At 42.6% G+C, this 15,939-nt stretch overlaps 1 protein-coding gene across 1 annotated transcript in view; it reads right to left on the reverse strand.

The window, feature by feature from the left end:
- Positions 1 to 4,850, reverse strand: part of PID1 (phosphotyrosine interaction domain containing 1) — a 188,034-nt gene extending 183,184 nt beyond the window's left edge. The window contains exon 1 of the mRNA XM_060242251.1: positions 4,457 to 4,850. Coding sequence (XP_060098234.1) covers positions 4,457 to 4,486 — 30 coding nt within the window. The 5' untranslated portion in view covers positions 4,487 to 4,850. The remainder of the gene's footprint in view (positions 1 to 4,456) is intronic.
- Between the last annotated feature and the right edge of the window lie 11,089 nt (positions 4,851 to 15,939).

Raw genomic sequence — 15,939 nt, forward strand, 5'->3', positions numbered from 1 at the left:
ACCTCATTCCCTCCTAACTGTCTAACCTCCAGAAAACTGACTGCAAAAGTTATAGGGTCTAGGTAGACTAGCAGGCATATAAAGCAGAATGGCAAGGGAAGAGGACAAAACTGAAGCTTCTCCCTCTTCTTTCAGTGGAACTACACCTGTAGGAGACAGAGTCCCCTTTCCCTCTCTTCACTGCAGTCCCCAACTTACATGGCTGTTGCTCTACTCTAATCCCATGACCCCAGGAATCAACTCTCCCAGGACTAGAAGGAATTGCTGGGTAGGGTGGAGGACGGAAATGCAGCAAAAGGGGTGCGGGCAAGCTATGTTACTTGCAGGGTGGAAGAAATAGTTGTCCTAAATGAGGCTACAGAAAAAGGTGGTTCTGCAGATAGGCCCTTGACCATAGAGGGCTTTAAAGGTCAATACCAACACCTTGAAATGGACTCGGAACACAACAGGTAGCCAGTGCAAATCTTTCAGCACTGGCTGAATGTGCTCCCATCGAGGGAGGCCCATTAGCAGTCGTGCTGCAGCGTTCTGCACTAGCTGTAGTTTCCAAGTCAGTGTCAAGGGTAGCCCCATGTAGAGAGCATTACAGTGATCTATTATTGAGGTGACCGTAGCATGGATCATCACCATTGCTAAGTCGTCATGCTCCAGGAAAGGGGCCAACTGCCGCACCCACCAAAAATGAAAAAAGGCAGATTTAGTAGTGGCTGCTACCTGGGCCTCCATTGTAAGAGAGGATTCCAGGAGCACACCTAAGCTCTTGACCTTAGGGGCCGGTATTAGTGAGACACCTCCAATAATCATTCAATCGCTCACATTTTTCATGCATTTGTTTCAATCTGGGTCTTCTAATCTTCCATATCAATGCCATCTTAGATCTCCATATATTTATCAGAATTATGTGTTTTTCACTGAAAGTTGACAGCACACACTGATTAAAATTCATAGACCAAATCAAACTTGGCTAAATTAAAACAGTTTGAATACACATCTGCCCTTCCCCCTTGTTTAAATCCATTCCTTGTTCCAACTGCAAAAATAATAAAACCTCCAAGGAGCAATATCTGCTAGAGACCAATAACTGTGTTTAATATGTTCAGCCTTTTCTTTCTAGATATTTGCTTTGAGAACTTTATGAAGTTGATATAGCAAAACTGCACAGTAAGCTTTATTTTTTGTGCACCTCAGGTTGCCATGCATATTTATTTATATTAAAATGTGAATAAAGTATGGAGGGGGAGAGACTAGCTCAGAAAAGTAGGCCAAAATCAAATACATTCATTGCGAATTTGGTTTGCAAAAGTGCTTAAACAGACACATTTTTCCTGTCTAAATCCTTTGTTCCCTCTTCTGGTAGCATTTTAAAAGAAATCTGTTTGGTTAAGGCACAACAACATCCCATGACTGACACCACATGGATGAGTCGGAAACAAAACTTACAGACTCCCTTGTTGATTTCCTTTCTTCCTTGTTCACTTTCTACTACTGCAGTGCTATGTCCTCCCTTGCTGTCCTGCCTCTCAGAAGTAAAAGAGCCACTCAGCTGTTTTGCCACCGGAGTCCATGGGAGTGCTGCTCCAGCAGCCAACCTTTTCCAGAGAGCAGCTGATGGTTGCCAGAAGGAGAGTGCAGACAGGACAGGAATTTGTCCCAGCAAGAGATCAGACAATTCTGTGCACAACTCTGCCTGATAGCATGGCAGACTAGTGTAACTCTACCTCTGGGAGAGGACAGAATTGTAAGGCCTGACTCTCGTGATAAGCAGACTGGATAACTACAAGCTTTAAAAAGAATACATCATATAACTTGTATGTAAATGAATCTTCTCTGCTGTTCTATTAGACATCCTGCTTCAGTGATACCCATACAACACAGGCTAATTAAAAAAAAACTTACCTAACTGCAGCAACCCAAAGCCTTTACACTTGCTAGTGTAGGAACACCTTGTAACTGAGGGGAAGGTTTAGATCTCAAAGTCAACAAGTTTCCCCAGAGTAATGTGGGTCCCCTCAGTTTCAAGAAAAGGGGCAAACCACATGGTGGCCAACCACAATAAGCAATTTCATCCAAGTCAACAAGCCTGAATGAGCCATAAACCAGTGAGAGAAGGAAATGCAAAAACCCATTATTTCCAGGCTCCCTCACAAGTCGTCACTGCACCCAAACCAAATTTTCATGTCCTGGAATGCCCACATGTCTTACAGATTTGAACCAGTTTAACCCAAATTTGATTAAGTCTTCAAGAATTTTGATATGACTAATTGTAAACTGCCTGTTCAGATCATAAAATATTTTAGAACAAAGTGACTTTCTGATGTAGTTAATGGCTTATGGACAATGTTCGCACTCAGAAGTTTCCAAGTTCAGTCTCCATCATGGATTCAGGCAGCAGGGCTAGAAAAGACCTCTGTTCCTGTCTTGAAACCACTGCCAGACAAATGGATGAAATGACACTAGACAGACTATTTAATATTAAAGTGGTGGTGGAAAGCGCCGTCAAGTCACAGCCAACTTATGGCCACCCCATAAGGCTCTCAAGGCAGGAGACTTTCAGAGATGGTTTGCGATGGTCTCCCTCTGTATTGCAACCCTGGCCTTTCTCGAGGGTCTCCCATCCAAATATTGACTACAACCAGCCATGCTTAGCTCGCAAGTTCTGATGAGCCTAGGCTAAGCCCACAAGGACTTGTGTAAAGAGCACTGAAAATTATGGCAGATTGCCTGTATGGAATACACAGAGAAATCAACAGTACTTTAAATATTTAAACCACGAGATACATCTAGAAAAGTTTACAAGATTAATGCAACAGTTATCACAGCTGACTGGCAGCTATCAACATGTTTAAAATCCAAGTGCCAGGCAGAACTACCTACTCCGGATAATCTTGCACTGAAGCAAATGGTCTGAAGATTTAGCCTAGAAGAGGAAGTGTCATTTTGACAGTGTGTTCACCACAGTGGAAAAAGAATTCCTTTCGTTTGAAAAAAGAAAAAAATCTCTTCCAACTGTTGCTCATATCTTTAGTGTGCCAGGAGTTTTACATAACAGCCTGACTTCAGAAAACAACATTGCTACAATGACAGTGTACGTAACAGAAAGTACTACAGCCAATGTTGTAATAGCTATCTAATCACTGAAAGCAAAGCTGAAATGTCTAATGTGGAAATACTACAATGATGAACACAAGCCAGAATTCCTCACACTATATTAAATAAAGCATGCTGTGCTTGACTAGGTCTTCCTGTGCACACACATGCGCACATACACACATGCACAGGAACATCATGACCCTTCCACAACAAAAGTACACTACTTTTGCTACTGTGACAGAACCTTCCAAGAGTCACCACAGTTCTATCTCTCTCGGTATCTTTGGAAAGTCAAGATCAGCTTGCATTATGCCTAAACAAATCATGGTCAAAACACAGAAGCACCTTGCTCGAGTCCACACATCAACCCAGCACTATGAAGTCCACTGTTTACTAGACCATTACCTACTGCCAGTATTAGCTAGCGCCTCCCATTCAGTAGGGGATACTACACATGCTTGCTGACCTCTAGCCTGGCCCTTGCAAATCAGGAGTCTGCGTTAGCCTGCTATTTTCCCCACGCCATCCATGCCTTCCAGTCCACTGCTTTTCAGAGCGTTTTGTTTTGCCGCTCAGAAGTTCTTCAAAGTTTACTCTGAGATTTAATGCAGCTCTGGCCTGCCAAGAAGTTTGTCTGAGGAATTCTGTAAATTTATCTGGCAGCCTTTCTGGCTGACCATCTGGAGAATATTTCAGAGTAAGAGAGAGAGAGAGAGAGACCTGCAAAAAGAACACCCGTGCCCTTTCCCGCCGCCCCTCCCCACTCCAGAGACCTCGATACGTGTGGTTAATGACTCCTCTACCAAGCACCAGCCGAGCCAGCTCCGTCTGCAATTGAGCAACAGCCCCGTCTAGTCGTCTCTAGCCCAAACAGATCGGGAACGCAAGAGTTTACAGACCGGCGTCAATGACAACTACTCAGCCAGGTCCTCCCCCACCACCACCCCTCAGCTGTCCCTTTTGCAACATGAGAAACAACCTCGTTTTTAAAAAGAGGGCTCCGAAAAATTCGTACACATCTGATTTGAACGAAGCCCCACTTTGGAGCAAAGCAGAAGACACGGAGCCCCCACCCAAGATCTGCAAGTCATCTGCTCTGCCCCCCCCCCCCCCCCGTTCCTCAGAGACAGCACATCTGGAGTCAAGATTCCCCTCAGCCCATGCTGGAATGCGACTGGAGAAAGAGGAAAGTTGCAAGCAGAATCTCCCAGGAGGACCCAGCAGGCGGGAAGGACAGCCAAGTTGATCGTGACTCTCCCCCGCCCTCCCCTCCCCTCCCCTCAATTCTACACAAATCTTGCAGTCACATGACAAGCATCCTCTCCGGGCCCCCCCCCCCCTCGCCCCCAGCTCTCACCCCTTTTACCTGCAGTCTCTCCGTTGCCGGCTGCCACATATTTCTCCCACTGGGACCTGGCGGGAAGAAGCGGGACGCAGTTGCTGACGAGCTGAGTGGAGCGGCTGCACGGCTCTGGCCAGGCTCGCTCACATCTGCGCGGCGTGTGTCAGGTTGGGGCGAGCCGCCAGCAGGCAAACGGGCCTAGAGGAGAGCGCCCCCCAGCCGAGGAGAGAACCCTCAATCAAGACGCTGGAACTTCCTCGCAAGCTCGGCGCCGGTTCCTGCGCGGGATGAGCTCCGCCGTTCTATTGCGCTAGTCTCCACCTAAGGCCCCTGAGCGCAGCAAGAGAGGAGGCGGCCCAGCTTCAAGCCCCGCCCCGTCGCCGCCAGCCCCGCCCTCGAACCCGCCCCCTCCTTCAAGCTCCGCCTCGTCCAACCCTCCCTCGCACGAGTCGCTCCCTCGGCGCAAAAGCCCGACTTGGCCGCGCCACGCTCCGCAGCTCCCAGCCTTCCGCAGTCGCCGGAGCGGCTGTGGCTGACGCGTGACGCTTGCGGACCTCCTGCTTTGCAACCCGGCGCGTCAGACAACCCGGGCTTGAGACTTGGCAGGCGGAGGGGGGGAATTCTTTGTGCGGACGCGTCGCAATACAGCGCTCCAGTCCCATCTCGAGACAGCGGCAGGCACGTCAGCCAGAGAGGTTCTCGTTTCTCTCCGCCGGTGTACACACAGGTCCTGGCACAAGATGCCACAGAGGATTAAACGCGTCACATTGGCTTCACCTCCCTCAACACGCAGCTTTTGTAACTCCTCTCTGTGAGGGCCGCTGTGGCCGAAAGCGCGCAGGACAGCTGCAAGACGGGGCTGAAGCATCCGCCCGAGTGACATTTAAATGGAAAAGGTGTTTGGCTGAGTCTGAGATAGCAGGCCTGTTTTTCCCGACCTTTCAAATCCATCATGCTGAGCACATCTTCTGGCCTACTGCGAAGTAATACTGTATTAATGCTCTGTATGCCTCCATTTCCCTCTCAGATGTCCTGTGGATGATTCTGATCGTTGTTTCCTGCCCACCGGTGCCGAAGATCTAAGACCCTGGTTGGGTGTAAAGGATATTTTGCTTTGAGATATCAGAATCTTTTGGCTCTTCTCTTGGTGGCAAAAGATTTATAGTGTTTTTGACCTATATTTTTTTCCCTTTCTTTTTTAAAACTCCATGGTTTCTTTTGACAGAAAAAGAAGTTCAGAAAAGTAGTAAATTGTACATTTCAATTCTATAAATGACAAGTTTTCCCTTGCCATTTATAAAATGAAACTGAGGGTAGCTGCAATGCTCACTGTTTGTGGTGCCCTAGATTTTAACACAATTCACATTCTTAGAATAGCAGACCACATCACTCACATACATCCTTCCTCTTTTAGAAAGACAAAGGCATAGAAAAGCTAGTAGCTTTCAGATATCCTGTAAACAACATAAGCTCCTTTTCTCTCCTCCATTACACAATCTTTTCTGGTAGGTGAGAGTAACAGAGACATCTGCTGGTAAGTGATGCAGCATTTTTTCTCATTTGCAAGGGTTCAACCCAGATCTTAAAATTCAACATTTTTTCGAGACCACACATGGAAATAAGAAGCCATCTGTCATAAATTACATTGTCCAGTGTTGATTGTGGCAAGGATTCTCTACATTATTCATTCTGTTTGAGAGACAAATGTTAGCTGTTAGGTTTCATTCACACAATATTCATCTCCAAAACAGGAACTGAAAAACCCTTTGCTTTATTTTCTCCTGTATCACTAACATATTTAAATGGAAAAATTTAACATTATGTTGTGTCCAATTTTTATTTTTTAAAAAACATTAGCTTCTGGGAGGGAAAAGCCCCCATTTTATTTGAAGCCTTGTTTTCTTTTTCTTTAGCCAAACAGTAAATAACATTTGAGGAATTACTTCTTTCCAGCACACTAATGTCCGTGGAAATGTGAAAGTCATTCATTGTTTCCACTAATGCTGGCCTTGGGTAGTGACATTACCATGTTTTACAGATGAATACATCTTTCCTAGTCTGCAAAAAAAGGACAGAGCATTGGAATAATTAAACTTTATCAGAGCTAGGAGCAACATTTATTTATATAAATTGCTTGTCTATTGTTACTTCATAAGAACATAAGAGAAGCCATGTTGGATCAGGCCAATGGCCCATCCATTTCAACACTCTGTGTCACACAGTGGCCAAAAAAGCACCAAGTGCCATCAGGAGATCCATCAGTGGGGCCAGCACACTAGAAACCCTCTTACTATGCCCCCCAAGCACCAAGAATACAGAGTATCACTGCCCCAGACAGAGAGTTCCAACAATACACTGTGGCTAATAGCGACTGATGGACCTCTGCTCCATATGCTTATCCAATCCCCTCTTGAAACTGTCTATGCTTGCAGCCGCCACCACCAATTTAGTGTCATCCACAAACTTAGCCATTTCCCTGCTTACTCCCAACTTGAAATCATTAATGATTTAATTAATTACTTCCCTTTATTGCAACACAATATTTACAGTAAATGAATCCAGAAACTATGCTGGTGCGGGGTGGGGGGGGGGGGGAGCCAGGTGTGGAAGGACAAAAAAAGGAACAAAGCAGACTTTTAAGAGGTAAGCCTTTGAGATACAAATCAGTTGAACTGTTATCTTGTAGTGAATATCAGAGTTGTGAACCAGGGATTAAGACTGTTGGTGACCTAGAAAGTGCAGATATTATCTAGATTCAATTCAGGTTCTAGCCTTGTAGTGGAACTGAAATTGTGTCTGTCACTCTAGCTGACAACAGTTACTAGTACAGAGACAACCTGATGTTACCTTATTGACTCTCTTGAAACTTGTAGTGGCTTTCAGAATTACCAATCATGGTATCATTCTAGGCTAAATGGCAAAAATAGGCACCTATATAGCCAAAAGGCAGTGGTTCTTTTTCCTTTGGAAGGATTCAGAGGCAATAGGCACACAAGTCAGGTGGAGGTTAAAGACTTTATTAGCAAACCAGCAGATACAGAAAATAATAAGGAATGTTTACACTTTAAGCTGTCAGGAACTCCCTAGAGAATCAACAGCAGGAAGGGTTACATTCGTGCTTTGTTCTCGTGGCCCTTTCTTACAAGCCCAGGGAAATATTGATTGCCACTTTGGGGTCAGGAAGCAATTTTCCCCAGGCTAGTTTGGTCAGGGATCCTGGATGGTTTTTGCCATCTTCTGGGCATGGAACAGGGTCACTGGGGGTGTCGGGGGGAGGTATTTTTGAATTTCCTACATTGTGCAGGGGGTTGGAGTAGGTGACCCTGGAGTATCCTTCCAGCTCTATGATTCTACACACTGGAACTGACCAACGCATAGGTAGCACCTTTCTCAGTCTTGTCCTGTGCTGTCTAAGGACTGTTACCCAGGTTTACATATTATTAGGTGTACACTGATTATGCGCGTTCTTTTAATCATACATTCCTTACCTTGACAGGGATAATCATAGGCTCTCCTGAGATTATCTGTGGTAACTATGCTATCATCTCTCTTTCCCTTGACTTTAAAGAGATAAACACTATACTCCCAAGCCCCAGCACTTAAAGTTAAAGGAAAACAGAAGCACAAATGTCTTCTCAGAGTATCCAGGAGATATAAGGGCTGAAGGCAAATTAGGCACAAAAGGAGAATTGTTCTACACCATTTAACCCCTCAAAATGAAAATGGTATTCTGTAGTTCAAGTACAGCAACATAAATCCATGGGTATGGCAGCCTTCTGCCTCTCACACAGAGTGCCTACTACCCTCTACAACTTCTCCAGATTATGGGTTATACATAGCTCAAGATATCACACTTGCCACTCTTCTTTGTCTCTTTGAAAATCTACAGAGTTATGACCATCTCAGTCCTCTCTCTCACTCCCAGAGATACCCACAGACAGGGTAGCCCAGTCCCCTTTAATAACAAACCCTTGCTCACACAGAGGTATTGGGATTGGGGCTCAAACACTATTCCAATCACTCACTGCCACCTTTCATCCATATCCTATAATATGTGTATAGACTGAGATAACGTGTGTGTGTGTTTCTTTCCCTTAGACATGCTGCCCACAAAGTTAATCAAAACAAAACTTTTATTTATTTAAAAAAAAACTTGAGGAAAGTTAAGTCTAAGAAACAATGTTTCACTTCCATTGAACTTTTGAACTAAAATCCTATACCTGCTAATAGGATCCTTTAGTTACAAATTTATTATTTTCAGCCTCTTCTAAGCTGCCTCTTCCAAGCAGCTCTCCTCAGTCAGAAAACCCTCTTTTCTCCTCAGCACTTAAGCTGTCTGCTGCTAACCCCTAACCATTGTTTTTTTCAGAAAGTGAAAAATGGTGTAAGAGACCACACTGTCAGAATGTGGAAGTACTAGGAATGTCAGGAGATCCAGTCATGGAGACGGTACAAAATGTTGTTTCCCAGTGCTGGTTGGTTAAAAGGGAATGGGCAGCAGTAGCGAGAATTTTTAAGTGGCCCTACTCAAGAATTCAAGACTGGGAAATGCAAGTATCTGGTCTGGAACCTGAGAAAGGGTATGGCAATCTCAGATTAATACTGAAACAGAAATATACAAAAATAAGTACATCAAGACACATAGTGAAGAGGAAACGCATTCCTTTTCTGCTATTGACAGGGGTGATGGCTCCATTTCTCTGCTATGGAATGGAATCAATAGGCTAGGTGTTGACTAAATATTGAGGCCAAACAGGACAAGAAGTTCTTTCTGTTGAAGCAGGGATAGTTGCCAGTAGTCCACCAACATCAGGCAGTCCCCTACAGCCACATCATCTGCCCACCACCCATCAGTTTGGTAACGGAAGAAAGAAATAGGGGGGGAAGCAACATTGTAACCTCATTTCCTGGTGAAAACTTGGAGGTGACATCACAGCCTACTGCAGTGTTCTAGGAAGTCCATAAATCTCTATGATCATTACCTGGAAGTTTCACCTGGAAATTATATTTCAGCATCAGCAGTGTGGTTTGCCCCGGACTCCACCCACACTAAACTCCTGGAGATTGCCAGAAATGGACTGGCATCACTATGCTGCAAGCAGTCAAACAGTTAAATGGATTATAAAATTGTTTTTGGTCCTAGAGTTACATTTTCACCATTGTTGCTATTTTTGAAGGGAAGGGATTTGACCATTTCAGAAATCTAAAGATAGTTCTAAAGACAGTACTATATGTCACTGATGTTGTGGACCCCTGTGTTTGTGAGACCAAAAGAGCTTTCACCAGCTGACCACACATAATTCAAAGTATGCTACTCATACTTTCTAGAAAGACAATTTCTTATGGTAACTAGAAAGGTTCTAATTTTCTTTTTTGTATATTTTCTAATACTCTTCCAGGTCACACAATCTAATTATGATTATATGTAATATAAGCTGTAAGTGAAGGAAGGCAGTCATTACAAGGAGGGGAAAGAAGGAAAGCATAGCATTCCCTTGATAGCAGCATTTAGAATTGCCTAATGAAAGTCAGTGGCTTGAGACATATGAGATATTTCCATTGCACATTTAGGACAGAGTCTCTATTGCTTCTACATCATATCGATAATTTTTGATAAAGTTCATCATCAAAGACTCCTAAATAAACTCAGCATTCATAGGGTAATAGGACAAGTCCTCTTGTGGATTTAAAAATTAGTTAATTAACAAGATACAGAATGACTATAAATAGGCAGTTTTCACAGCGGAAGGTAGTAAGCAGTGGAGTACCACAGGGCTTGTTACTAGGTATGATGCTTTTTAACTTGTTCAGTCATGATTTTAAGTTAGGAGTAAGCAGTGAAGTAGCTAAGCTTGTGGATAACACTAAGTTGTTCAGGGTGAGGCACGCCAGATGGATCTGTCAAGGCAGGACAAGTGGGCATCAAGTTTAGTTTAGTTGAGTTTTGTTTTTAATTTAGTTTAGTTTAGTTAATTTATATCCCACCCTCCCCACCAAAGCTGACTCAAAGTGGCAAATGAGGATTAAAGTGGGCAAGTGCAAAGTAATGCACACTTGGAGTCAAAAATCCTAACTAGAAATATATGCTGATGGGGTCCAAACTGGCAGTAACTGACCAGAAGAAAGCTCTTGGAGTCATGGGAGATAGCTTACTGAAGATGCTGACTCAGTGTGTGAGTGCAATTTTTTTTAAGGCAAATGCTGTGCTGGGAATTATTAGGAAGGGGACTGAAAACCAATCAGCCAGTATTATATGACCCTGTATAAACCTATGTTGTGGCCTCATTTGTAATACTTGTGTGCAGCTCTTGTCACTGCACCTCAAAAAAGATATTACAACATTGGAAAAGGTACAGGAAAAGGCAACTAAAATGACGAGGGGGACAGAACACCTTCCCTATGAAGAAAGGTTAAAGAGGTTAGCTTGGAGAAATGATGGTTGAGGGGTGACATAATGAAAGTTAACAAAATTATGCCTGGGATAGAAAAGGTAGAGAAAGAAGAATTTTTCACCTTTTCCCATGAAACAAGAACTCATGTGCACTCGATGAAATTAATTAGTAGTAGGATTAGAACAGAGAAAAGGAAGTACTTTATCACCCAAAGAGTAATTAATACGTGGAATTGCTGCCACATGAAGTGGTGGCAGCTGCAAGCACAGACAGTTTCAAGAGAGGGTTGGATAAATATATGGAGCAGAGGTGCATCAGTGGCTATTAGTCTCCAGGTATAGATGGAACACTGAGGCAGAGATGCTCTTTATTCCTGGGGGCAACAGTGCTCTGGAGGCAACAGTGGAAGGGCTTCTGGAGTTCAAGCCCCACTGGGACCTCCTGATGGCACCTGGGTTTTGGCCACTGTGTGACACAGAGTATTGGTGAGGATGGGTCATTGGCCTGATCCAACATGGCTTCTTATGTTCTTATTGTTTCATATTTCATCCTGACCACCCCCCAAATCCTGTTACCACAATCCATTTTATATAATGTTTTACTTGTACAGATAATAAGTGATCCACCGAGCAAACCTAAGCAGAGTTACCAGGGCCATAACTAGCACTGGGGCAGTGCAGGCAGCACCCTCTTTCAGTTTGGGGGTGCCCCACTCCAATCTATCCCTTTAATTACAATTTAAAGCAAAAGGGCTTTTGTTCTGGACAGTGGAAGCAGCCTCCATGACTACTGCATCCTCAGCTGCTTCCTTTGCATTTGCAAATCTTTTCTCCCTCCTCCCTTTTTCCCATCCCAATCCCAATTCCCCAGTGGCATGGCTTCAGAGACTGAGAGTGGTGGAGGGGGCAAGGTGAAGGCAGCATGTGGAGGGTGTTCTTCTTCCAACAACATGAGGAGCCTGAGTGAGATCTGCAAGGATTTTTCCTCCCTTGCCCCCATACTCCCCTTTTCCTGAACTTTCTGGAGTGATTTAAGATGCTATAAACGGAGCTGCAGTAAGCAGCAGCAGGGTAAAGCTACAATGGGACTTCTCTACAGGGTATCGTGGTTTTGAGTGGGGAGGAGAAGGAATATGAGAGTGAGAGGGTAGAAGAGAGGGAGAGTGTCTGAGCCTGTCCCTGCCTGCCTCCTCCGCCATGAGGTCCACTAATTAAATTAAAGTTGCTACTACTGTCAGGCCCCCTACCCCTACTGTCAGACTCTAAATGCCCCCCCAGTTATGGGGCTGAGAATTACACTCTTCTAAGTCCATTGAAATCAAAGGGTTTAGAAGGGTGTAACTGCCTAGGATTACATTGCCAGTAGTCTTATAGTTTTCTGCCCTTGAAAAGTTCAGTATGCTCTGACCTGGATAGTCCAGGCAAGCCTGATCTTGTCAGATCTTGGAAGTTAAACAGCATTGACTCCGGCAAGTACTTGGATGGGCGATCTCCTTGGAATACCATAGTCGGAGGCAGGGGCAGATTTTATGGTTGGGGGCCTGTCTGTCTATGGGACCGCCTTTCTCCACATGTTCCCCAGAGAGCACTGTGTTCAGGGACACAAAACCTATTGTCCATCCCTGGACCAAAGGAAGCCAGGCTGTGTTCCACATGGGCTAGGGCCTTCTCAGTGGCAGCTCCAGAAATGTGGAATGCCCTCCCAGAGGCCATAAGGGCCCTGCAGGACCTTTCTCAATTCCACAGGGCCTGCAAAACTGAATTGTTCCAACAGGCCTTCAACACCTAACCGGGAAGAACTGCCAACTCAAATCGCTGAGAAGTTACGAACATTATATGATCACTAACAGCAAAATGAAAGATCCTGCCATACAAAAGTTGTATAGCACCATAAAATGTTTTAAAATGTTTTAAATTTTATTTTATGGGTTTTAAATTGTACTATAGTATTGATTGTTAGCCGCTCTGAGTCCACTTGCGGAGAGGGTGGAAAAGAAATTGAACGTAATTAAATAAATAAATTCAGCCACCTCTCTGAATATCCTCCAAGCCCCCAGAAAGGGTCAATCACCAGATGTTGCCATGACTTTCAGGTGCATGTGCACACACATGCACATATAAAATACAAAAAAACCCCAAAAATCTTTTTTTAAAGAAATTTCAGCATGATATCAAAACACCATTTCATAAGCAGTTCTGAAGGAGAGACTTAAGATTTCTAAAACTTGACAGCCTTATATAGTGGTGAACTAATCAAAAATATCAGTTAAGTGTGTTGTTATGCACTTCAAGGACACTTACTGATTTTTTATGAATGTCTCATAGGCATGGCAAAAGAGATTCAGTCCCCATTTTTGTAGAGAAAATCTCAAGCCACCAAACACGATGGTTAAGTATCTGTAACAAAAAAGCTTTTGTACAGCAGGTTAAAACAGTAGAGTGAAGCATAAGGAACAAATGTATTGCATGGAAATAGCCAAAGACGGTCATTATGGCCCCATATTGCATAGCAAAACATACTTGAGACAGATGAGATTGTGGGATTCTCCATATTGTTCAAGGTTATTGGGAATTACTCAGAAAATGTGTAGTCAGGTGCACTTGCACTGTTCCTACCAAGGCCACAAACTTTGAGATCATCCTTGTCCTGGATCTGAGTCTTTTCCATTTTTGGTCTCATACTTTTGAAGTTAGCTCCTTAATACACTTAGCTGATTCCCTTATTTGTTGGTTTTTATAAGGTTTTCCTCTAAACTGGCTTGAAATTGTGATAGCTTATTGATACCTTGTTTTGGCAGCAGGTTTCACTTTCTTTAAATCAGTCTTCACGAAAGATGTTTCTGCATACACTATCCTACAAGGACATTCATTTCTATGTAGGGAAAAATGTATTACTTTGTAATGTATGAAGTGTGGCTCTCTCCCCCCCCCCCACCCCCGCTCCCCCTGCTGCCTTTTGCCTCCAGTACAAACACAGTATCTGGCATTTCTTCCATTGAATTGCAGCAGCAGAATACTTGTGCTGCAATTTATATTGGAACAAAGTACATTTTTCCCCTTGTGGAGATTTAATTCCACATAGAAAGTCCCATGTATGAAACTATCCTAACAAATTTGGTATAGTAACAAACACATTTTTGTGTCCTGTTGGATTGAAAAATGGAAACATTTACACAATAAGAAACTATCTCTTCCTTTCTGTCTTCAGTGAATTGCATCCTTGCTGTCATTTTCCAGACAATTACTAGTAATAAGAAGTGCTCATAGTCTATAATTCATTGTTCCGAGTGCCTATATAGTGAGATCCTTCACTCACACACTCCACTCATTTAAACTGCATTTCCAAAACAAGAGACAACAGATCAAATTATTATTATTATTACTTCTTATATGCCATCAGAATTCATGGCATGCTAGAGTGTTAAAAGATAAGCAGATATTTCCCCTCAAGTAGTTTAGAGTCTGAAAGAGCTTATAGGCAGACAAGTGGGACAGAGGGGAAGAGAGATTAGGACATCGTGGCAGAAAGAAACAAACATGGGCACACGAGTTATTCACTGCACTAAACAAATTCATAATAAATAAATAATACATAATGTATTTCAGAGACAAGTGATTTCAGATGCCAGATGGCATTAGCAGACAAATGACAATAGCAGGCGTGATTGGGTTAGGTGTGATATGCAGAGGGGTAGTAGGCATCTGAAGTAACTACACTCTCCAAAATATAGGACAGATGGATACACATTATGACTGTATCCAAAGAAGTGAGCAGTGATACATGAAAGCTCATACCCTGCCACAAATTTTGTTAGTCTTTAAGGTGCTACTGGACTTTTGCCCTTTTCTACAGCTACAAACAGATCTATCATAATGTATGTTTATGCGTTTTATTGAATTATTTTATATTAATAGATTCCATTTTTAATTCAGATGCTTTAATGTTTTCAGGCTCACCACCTAGGATGGAAAGGCAGCATAAAAATATTTTCAATAAATAAAATAACACTGAACAAAATGTTGCTCAAAATCTATGTTATAAAACTCTGGATTCTGCTACCTTATAACTAATGAGAAAGTAAGACCCACTTAGGTCTTAAAGCTAATAGGTTGTTTGACCAGAAAAAGATAGCGGTATAACAAAAAAAGTTATAACTGTTCAACATTAATTAAAAACAGATGTTGTTTTAATTGCAGCAACTATATATTTACACACACCAAATCTTATACCAAAATCCGGGTTATAGTTAGAAGAGTGAACAGGCTTCTTATTCAGATAAAGATCCAGAAATTTTCTTCTCAGATCTGAATAGATTACACAGAAAAAGAAGAAATGCTCAATATTTTTTACCAAATATCTAACACAAATACAAACTCAACATCCCCTTTCTTGGCCTGTAAATTGTCCATGTAAGACAGCGAGTGGAAGTGAATTCGTTCTTGCAAGAAAAAAGCACTCCAATAATATGGTATCATAATACTATAGAAATAATATGATTAGTTAGAAATGTATGAATACATTTTTGTTTATTTTAATCTCTTTTAATTGTCCTGTATATTTTCTTTGGCAAATTTCTTATTTTGGGCCATATTTGTTTACATTACATTCAATTTTCCTGTTGTTTATACACAACTGAGCCCCAAAAAAGGGTCAGTTTTGACATTTCTACTGAATTTCAATATAGTTGAGGAAAAGGACAATCATAGATTCATTCTGAATAATGTTCATCTATATCTGTCTGTTTTCCAGTCATCTAAAAGAGATGCTGATTTAAGATGTTACATACTTGTTAGTAGATCAATGATTTCATATTTGAATTATTTAAGAATCCTCAGGTGTAAGCCTTATGGACCTGCAGACTTATTAGTTTCAGCTTACCTAGCAGTCCTAGACCTTCATCTCTTGTCATCTCAATTAGATACAGTTCTTCAGACACCTTTCCTAAAACAGTGGCTGCAGTGTATGAGCCCCAGCTCTTCCACAGTGAAAGCAGATGCAAAGAATTAATTCAGTTAGGCTGTGTGAGAACACAGTTGGGCTATGTGAGAATGGACATATGCAAAAAAGCAATTGCACTGTATCTAATGGCTGTTAAGGAATACAGTGAAACAACCT

Source organism: Heteronotia binoei, chromosome 6 (genome assembly GCF_032191835.1).
Source record: "Heteronotia binoei isolate CCM8104 ecotype False Entrance Well chromosome 6, APGP_CSIRO_Hbin_v1, whole genome shotgun sequence".
Classification (NCBI taxonomy): Eukaryota; Metazoa; Chordata; class Lepidosauria; order Squamata; family Gekkonidae; genus Heteronotia; species Heteronotia binoei.